Below are 9134 nucleotides of genomic sequence, written 5' to 3' on the forward strand. Positions count from 1 at the left end.
GGGTTCATGTTCTTGTGATGGATGAGTTCTTGGTTTGTGTTCTTGTGATTTCAATTCTTGGTTGCTGGGTTTGTTTTGTGAAGAACATGAAGAACAAGCTAAAGAACATGAACAACATTATGAAAAAAAATAATTAATTAAATTAAATTTAAGGTTTTTCTTTAAATTTTTTTAAAAAAATTCTGAGGTGGCTTTTATAAAAATTAAAATGCTAATGTGGCATTTAAAAAAGGCTAAATAAAATATTTTATTATTATTTTAATAGATACATCAGCATTTAATGTGCCAACAAGGTACTCCGTTTGCCACATCAGATTTTTTTGTTAATGGGTTCACGATAGGAACTAAAATAGAATCAATTTTTTGATTTCAGGGACTGACCTAGGAGTAAAATCAATTTAGGGACCAAATCGAGAAATGACCCAAAATGTAGGGACCAAAAGTGCATTTACGCCTTTATAAAATTATGTACTATACAAGGAACACTATCCCTAAATGGAAGTATCATATGGATAAATGTGTCATTGTTTACAAGATTGAAATTTATTTTAACAGTTTTCTAGAGCTATTTCTTGGGTTCTTGGACCCTCTTGACTTAGATTTGGGAAACCAATTTGCTCATTAGCTCCTGCAGATAGAAATGCATGACCACGTGGATTCGGAACGACATATTCTCTAGAAGGTGTTCCTGAATCTTCTGAAAAAGTAAATTCGGGTTCCATGTGGACTGAACAGCTTATTGGACTTGTTGGGCAGTTAGTACTTGGTGAGGCATCACTTGCACTTATATCGTGAACATAGTCAATGTCATCTCTATCTTTCAATGCTTTGTTCCTAAAAGTATGCGAGCTGAGGTCTTTGTTGTCAAAGATTTTTAAGGCATGACAAATTCTTCTCCATATTGAGTTTTTTGAATGAAAGCGGATCCAAATTTGCTGCCTCTCCTTGTAAAGGAACATGGAGAAGGAGATGATGAGAGCTGATAAGGAAGCAATGCCAGCGATGAGGAATAGGCCCCAAAAGCTTTCAAGGCTAAGACTACCTGAAGAAACTTGGGTGTTGGAGCTTGGACAATCACTTTGGTCCCCTAGCCATTTTTTTTCAATTTCTTTCATTTGCTCTCCTTCAGTCACATTTAAGACTGCCCATGAAACATCAGATATGAAAGGGGAACCTTTTGGGAAGACCTACAAGACATTAAAATAAAAGATATCTACATGAGAAACTACACACCTACACAAATACAAACACATGAGAGAGAGAGAGAGAGAGAGAGAGAACTTACAAAGCCAAACCCATCAGTTTTATATATGGATTGAACCATGGTATACTTGGAGCAATATTTTGATAGTAAACTCTTCATACAGGGGATGTCATCAAAAGCAGCAGCTATACCTCCATTTGCACTACCTTTTGAAAAAAGATCATGACATTCTTTTGTAGATTTATATGTCCGAAGCTTAGATGGGTCAAACTTCATTTCTTGTAGAATTCCCATAACAAAAGAACCTTCTTGGTAGCCCACATACTCCCCATTCTTAATAAGTTGGTTGACATTAGTAATAGTTGGTTGCAGCTGTTGTACTGTTAAGAGTGATGTCAAACTTGCTGTGTAACTTTGAGTGAGAATAAGCACCACGAAAACCCATATGATAACCACAAACCTTGCTAAATTGCTTAATAGGGACTCCTCTGTAAATTAAATTCAAATGGACTTTAGAAAAGAACATAGTTACATCATAGATGTGAAGTTGATACGAAATTTGAGTATCATTCAAGCATACCATTAGTTTATTACTTGTTTTGATGCATGATAAAGTTGAATTTAAGGAATCTTAGGCTGTAATATTATATGTTACAAGCAATTTTCGTATATGGAATAGTAAGCAAGATAACAAATAGTTTATTACTTGATTATTTCTGAAGGTTGGAAATTCCAAATTTCTAAAGCTATTATAAGCTTCCAAATAGTGTATATATGTAGATTGTGCATTTAGAAAATGCCTTCTATCGAGTATTTGAATCATTCATTTCTATAATAAATAAATAAATGATGATAGGAGCTTACTTTGTGCAAAAACCATGGTTGAGAAGGAGTACCATAAGCTTGTTCCAATCTCATGTGATGGAGGCCCCCGAAATTCTTCATTTACTCGATGTTCAAGAACCCAGACCACAAAACCAATGAAGACAAAGAAAAGCCCACTTGTTATCCAAAGGTCCCAAGTTAATGGCTTCAAGAACACCCATGCGTTTTTCCTCTCATTGTCTTTGATTGGCACTACCATTGTTACTCCAGATTCCGTGTACGGCAACGTGAAGTCAATATAGTTAGTCCTATTTGCAATGATAGTTGTATCTCCAGCCACAGCATCGAAGTTCTGTCAAAGTAAAATATTTACTTCCATAATTTCTAGTACTATATGGGTGCCCTTGTTTAGATAGATAACAAAATCTATAGGGAAAATAATAGAAATATAAAGGCTCAAAATGTAATCTTAGTTATTAAAAATAGTAAGCTAAAGATTTTTACTAACCCCAAGATATACTTGATACACCATATCATTATATGTACCAGCGCTTTCACCATTAGGCTTTACAAAAGGAATGAACTCGTAGTCAACATTATATGGTAAAGCTTTCATTACAGCCTTGAAGATGTCTATGCTGTACCCTTGGACATTTGTCGTGTTAGTGCTAGCATCACGTTCCACCTGAACAAATTCAAAAAAACCATCGTTCACTGGAACACCTACTCTCAACTTCTTCCCATTTGTTGGAATCTCCCAACCTTTAGGGACAGAACTTGAATCACCAGGCCATATAACAGGTCCTAGGTTGCTTCTCAAAGTGGAATACATGCTTGTGTTTGTAGAATTCAATTCCCTAATGAGTCCATTTTCTGGAGTCCAAAATGCAACCCCTCTTTCTCCATTACCATTCACATTAATTATTTGAAAAGTTGATGATTGTAGTTGACCATTTTGGAGACTAAACTCTCCAGCTAGGCCACTAAATTTGGTGTCCAATAATGCTTGGTGAAGTTTTGGACCATTTCGAGAGACCCCTATAGTTGCAAGATCAGTAAAGTTGCTTGAACCAGTTGTATTTTCAAAGCCAAAATTTGTAGTCCCAACCTTCTCAATTGCCCTAGCTAGTGCTGAAGCAGCATCATATGCCCAAAGTCCCCTAACATTCAATTCAACATCCATAATGTTTAGATTGTCTTGATGGAATTTTGTTTTCCATCGAAGTGTAAAATTTTCAAGCTCAATTGTTTTTGGAACATAAGTCTTTACACCCAATACCCCTTGCATTGAATCACGTGCTAAAGATTCTATCGAGCGAATGGAATCGGTCATCCCACTAGTAATGATCCAAACATAACCTTCACTCATCATTCCAATCTCTTTTGCCTTGGTGAAAAGCCGAGAACCAAGATCAACTGGCATGTGCACTATAAAGACTCTAGGTTGCATTGTCATCAACTTAAAAAGTTCTTCACCAATGTGGTCATCTGAGGCCAATGGAGGAATGAAACTTCGGTAAGGGACACGGACATCAACTTCTTGCAAGGCATCAATCAAGAAGGGTATTATAACCTGTCCGTACTCATTATCAATATAGATTGGCACGACTTCTCTCCATCCATAGGCTTGAACAATTTCACTTATAGCTTTCACTTGAGAAGAGCTACTTTGAGCGGCTTGAAAAAAATATGGACTTCGAAGTGAAGTAAGAGAAGGGCTTGTTGTTGAGAATGCTACAATGGGCACTTGGGCTTTCTCCCCAAGATCGATGATAAACTTGGCTTGCATAGAATTTTCTGGCCCTATGATGGCTTGCAATTCTACATTTTTTATCAAGTCTAGAGCTGTAATTCAAAAAAAAAAAAAAAAAAAAAAAAAAAGGATAGAAATCCAACTTAATACCCACTCAAACTCTAATAAGGTGGAGCTTTAGAAACAAATGAGAAATGAAAGGAAAATTTTGGTAACCATCCACTTATTCACAGTTAACAAAGAATAGTTGTTATGAGTCTTATCAACCGCCCCAAAGAGGTGATGGGGTGGAGACAAGTTTTGCTTGCCCCACACTATCTTACCCCTTCCCATCCTATTGTATGTGTGTGTGTGTGTGTGTGTGTATTTTTTGTAGACATCAAAATTTTATGATGCATCCATAGACGTCCAATTTATCATGATCAAGTATTTTTTATCAAATTAATTTCTAATTGATGATATGAACAATCAGCAAATGAAATCAAGCCACGTGGCAACATCAAATGAAAAAGTTCAGAAGAAAAGACTCATATGGAGGGTTCTTATTAAATGGAAGGCCAAATAAAATTCATAATTGATAATTAACTCTCAATAAATGCTAAGAGAAAATTCCAAATTAAAGACCATTGAATCGCCTATAAATAGGGGCTTCTCATAAGAAAAATAAAATAAAATAACACAGACACTTAGAGAGAAAACCCTATTGACACTCTACCAAAATAGAGAGTCATCTCTAAGTCCAAGAGAATTCCATCATTCATCAAGGCTTTTTCCTACTTCTTCAAATCGAAGTAGGGATTCCCCTTTAATCCAGTTCGAGATCAAGCCAACGACCCTTGCATCAAATCAAGTACGTTCAACTACTCATTCAACTTAGAGACATCAAAGCACGATTCAAGATCAAGCTTCATAGCCCTTCGAATCGTAAAGTTTATTGGAGATCGAATCAAATGAGTTTATTGTATTCTTTCATTGTAAAGATTCATACAGAGGATTGTAACTCGCGTGCACACACACACACACACACACACACACACACACATTTTATTTAATGAGATTAAATTCTATAAGAATGTGGTGTAAAACCTAAGTTTACCCCTCTAATCCCAACATGACATATCATCATATTACATATTAAAGATTAAGTACAACCACACTCAATCAATTCTAAAACCCATTTGAAAATCCAACTTAACTGTAAGTTTATTGAGATGTTATTATGTGTGGTAGGATGAATTGAATTTTAAGTAAAAAGCTAATATGAAAATCTCTTATTGGATGGTATAAAACATGAGTTTTACACCTCATCCTTATCAAATTTGGACTCTTATTTACTATATGTGTAACTTATTTATTAATATAATGTAGTTTTTTATGCATATCCGAATTATTATTATTATTATTATTATTATTATACATGTTGTATTAATTAATATTCTCAAAACACTTGTCTCTTTCTCTCTGAATACTCTCATTGTAATCCTTTCTCAGTATATTTCATCTTTATCTCATCAATGTTAGAGACATCTCATTAGGATTGGAAAACATTTTTTACTTCCCAAATCTAACCTGCATCACTATCGCCCTGCATGGGTTTTCCCCACCCCAAAAAAGAGATGGCATGGGGATGAGGCACCCATGATCCCCCTTTGCCCTAACCCATTACCACTTATAGGACCATAGAGATCTTAGTAAACAATGGAAAAGTTTAACTATTTAGTGGAATAATATATGAAGTTAGTTAGAAACATTTGTAAAAATACCATAAATGTCTCCTCGTAAAACATATAATACGTTGTTATGAAAAGAATAAAGTGTATACAAAAATAGTATGCACTCATTAGGAGTACAACAAACAAATGTGGTTGGAGCATATGGTCCAATAAAATTTTGAAGTTGTTAGTTAGGGTGTGCATTCAACCCTTCAGCCTAATCAGCATGCCTCTAGTTGACATCTTGGGTTGGTTTTGCAAAGGCTGATGGGTTGGGTCTTTAAATTTTCGTTTAGTTTCTAGATTACTATGTTTATGTAGAGTTTTAGTCAAATACGTTGATACCAAGTAGACAATGGTTGAAATTAACTAATTTTTTTATTAGATTTGATGAAACAACCCTAACTCAAAACTATCGGATCCCTACATGATTGGTTTAGTTTTTAGAACTATCATTAATTGGGTTGAATTAAAGATTTTCCAACTTGGGGTTGAGTTGGGTTGAAAAATACTCCAAACCCAACCGAGCCAGAGCCATACACACTTAATCTCAGGAAATTGCCCATAACCACTAGTAACAAAAGAATTGAAGTTGATATGAAAAGTATGATATTTCGGTGTAGTCTAGCATAGTGATGATTAGAATAAGAAAAGTGTTATGTTTATAATATTTTTCATAATACTTTCATAACAAACCTTAAGTGATAATTTACTGCTTGTTCTAATTTGAACACACATCTTAAATTACTATTTTGCACGGGATAGTGGATAGAGTTGAGTGTTGAGTGATGGCTGGAGTTAAGGATGGTGGTGACAAAATATCTCGACACTCTGGTGATAATAAAAGATCGCCACAGATCACTGCATGTGATTGCAAAAACTAGGGATGGAACTATGAATAAAGTAAGACTTTTGAAATTTTTTTATTAGTATACAATAATATATATATATATATATATAAATGGAAAGTTGACTAAAAAATTTACACTTGACCCCGTAAAATTAAAAATAAGTTTCCCCAAAACCTAAAAGTGGCTACCTAGATCAAATCTGTAGTCTGTGACCCCCTTTCAAACGAAATAAAAAATATTTTTTTAAAAAAATCATTTTTATTAACCAACCTAAAACAAATCCCTTATTAAGGAAAAGAGGTTCTCTGCTAAAAAAAAAAATGCAAATGACTTATGCATAATAATTTTGTGTTTTGCATGACATTTTGGTTGTTGGCTGAACCAAAATTAAAAGTTTGGGGATTTGTGATTTGTATGATTGTATCCTCCCATTTTTGGTGGGTTTTTTTTTTTTTTTTTTTTTTTTTTTTTGTCTTGTCAACATAGATAACTTTACATGGGAAAAGTTTAGCAAATTACCTTAAGAACAACATATACTTTTAGTCACACAACCTTTTTAATGAGTCATTAAAAAATATATGTTGATGGTTTTATTATGAATGGTCATGTAGTAGATTAGAAGATATTCTTCCAAACTTATTTGAAGGAAAACTTTGTCCCTTGTGATATGAGTATATAATATTTTACCATAATAATTTAAAGGAATAGTGAAACTCAAAATCACAGCTATCTAGGGATAGACAAAGAAAAACAAAAGTTGCACCTCCCTCTTCCAAAAGCTTAGACCTCCTCCTTTTTAATTATCCTAGCCCAACTAGTAATTACTCAACTCTAAAACTTAACAAAAACAAAACTTGAAAAAAAAAAAAAAAAAAAAAAAAAAAAAAAAAAAAAAAAACCAAAATCCTAATTAGCTTAGTATTAGAATACTAGCATCAGGTGTTCTAAATAATGCTCAATATTTAGTATTTAGAATACCAAATACCAAAAACACTACTGTACGAGACATTTCAAATGCTATATTAAAGTAGCAAAAGTAATTTTGGGTTTTTTATTTTTTTTTTTTTTTTTTTTTTTGCAATAGCTAATACTCTTAAGAAACAATATTATTGTGTTTATTTTTTTCATTGTTGGTAGATGATTGCATTTTAATGTATTAAAAAACAATGATTTTATATATTTATCTTGGTTGATAGTTTGTTAATATTATATGGATACATTTTTTTATTTCTTATACTTTGGCTCCCTAGCTTGAAATTCTAGATCTACCCCTGCAGCTATCTCAGTCTAAAAATCTCTTGCACCAATATCCCCAACTTTAGTATATATCTCTATCATTGGTCTTTCAGTTTTAGAACTTGTAGTTAACATCCTAAACTTTTTAATTGTTGTTAACGTCATGTAGCTCTTCAATTTAGTTTCATTAATTGGAGATCGTTAACTAACCTGTACGTCGTTTTGTAAAAAGATATCAGTTAAAAGTTAATCATGTACTTAATAGAACTTGATAGAAAGGTTATACTAATTATAATTCCAAAGTTTAGGAGGCTAATTACGATTTTTGAAATTTTCTTTTTTGATAATTCAATAGTTGTCATAGGAGAGAAGATATTAATTTGAACGTGGATTGTTTAAGTTGAAAATACCATGAGATGTTAATTATTAAGTTTTAACATATTAATTATTAATAATTAGTTTTTTTTTTTTTTTTTTTAGAGAGTTTTAACCTATGGTGTCCCCTTTTGATGATAGCTCTTTATCATCAGACGAAGACACCAATCAGTTTTTGGTGTAGGAGGGGATTGAACCCCAGATCTCTTATACAACCATTAGATACTTTACCAGTTGAGATACAATAGTTGTGAAAAATTTAATAAAACAAAATGTTTAATAATCAATAAACAAGTGCCTGACTATAAAAATAAATAAATTAACAAGTTCGTGTTCTAACTTAAAATAATAATAATTTTCTCTCAAAAAATAATAATAATAATAATAAGCGTGCCGTACGTTCTTCACAGATTCCAATTTTCTAGTTTTGGTCTAACCGCATCTTTGGCTTCCAAAAGCCTCAATAAACTCCTATGGTGAATTGAACCATCATCTACGAAGTACTAGATACTAGATAGAATAACGAAAGGAATTATTAATTCAAATTTCCGTAATGTCTTTCGTTTAGTACTAGTGTTGAGAAAGTTTAACGATGCAGATCATATTATTAATCACTTATAGCCTATTTGGATAGAGGGGAGAAGGAGGGAGAGTGGAGGGGAGTAGAGTAGAGCTAGCTAAAAATAAACTAATTTTATGTTAAATATACTCTATTCTACTCTACTCTACTCCCCCTCCCTCCCCCTCAATCCATACGGACCATTAATCCCACCATTGCTGCAACTATGAAGTATTCCAACCCAGTAAGAAGAATATACTGCAGAGAGTGATTGATGCAGATGGGGGATGATCCAAAGATTAGTGCAAAGATGAATAAGAGGGAGCTAGGGAGATTTACCTGCAGCGGCTGCTTCAACAACATCACTTTTGGAGTCTCTGGAACTAAGAAGTAGCCTAGTCTTGTAGTAACTATTGGAGGCATAGAAGTCTGCACGGGCCATGTTGATGCAACTCAGACCCATCTTCCCAGTCCATGTATCGAAGTCAAGAATCACACCCACGTTAACTGAGATTGTCCTGTTTTGTGCCTTGGCCAAGAAATTACTTTTAGAAAGAATAATGAAGAACAAAAATGAAAAGGCAATTCTTGTAGGGATCTTCATGATTGTGTTTTGAAT

The 9134-nt window shown here is 33.5% G+C and overlaps 1 protein-coding gene across 1 annotated transcript; it reads right to left on the reverse strand.

Annotated features, from left to right (window-relative positions):
* Positions 1–350: 350 nt before the first annotated feature.
* Positions 351–9134, reverse strand: LOC126712762 (glutamate receptor 2.8-like). Its single transcript, XM_050412221.1, has 5 exons — positions 8855–9134; positions 2538–3874; positions 2069–2381; positions 1286–1692; positions 351–1187 (listed from the first exon to the last, which is right to left on the reverse strand). The coding sequence occupies exons 1-5, from the start codon at positions 9117–9119 to the stop codon at positions 549–551; spliced, it is 2961 nt and encodes a 986-aa protein (XP_050268178.1). The 5' UTR covers positions 9120–9134; the 3' UTR covers positions 351–548.

The sequence above is a fragment of the Quercus robur genome, chromosome 2 (assembly GCF_932294415.1).
Source record: "Quercus robur chromosome 2, dhQueRobu3.1, whole genome shotgun sequence".
Lineage (NCBI taxonomy): Eukaryota > Viridiplantae > Streptophyta > Magnoliopsida > Fagales > Fagaceae > Quercus > Quercus robur.

What these genes read in the sequence shown, in the direction of transcription:
- LOC126712762 (XM_050412221.1), bottom strand. Translation starts at nt 9,119, where the DNA reads ATGAAGATCCCTACAAGAATTGCCTTTTCATTTTTGTTCTTCATTATT. An exon ending in TGTTGAAGCAGCCGCTGCAG is followed by an intron (nt 3,875 to 8,854) that starts GTAAATCTCCCT and finishes TTTGAATTACAG; the next exon opens with CTCTAGACTTGATAAAAAAT. An exon ending in AACCATGGTTTTTGCACAAA is followed by an intron (nt 1,693 to 2,068) that starts GTAAGCTCCTAT and finishes TTTAATTTACAG; the next exon opens with AGGAGTCCCTATTAAGCAAT.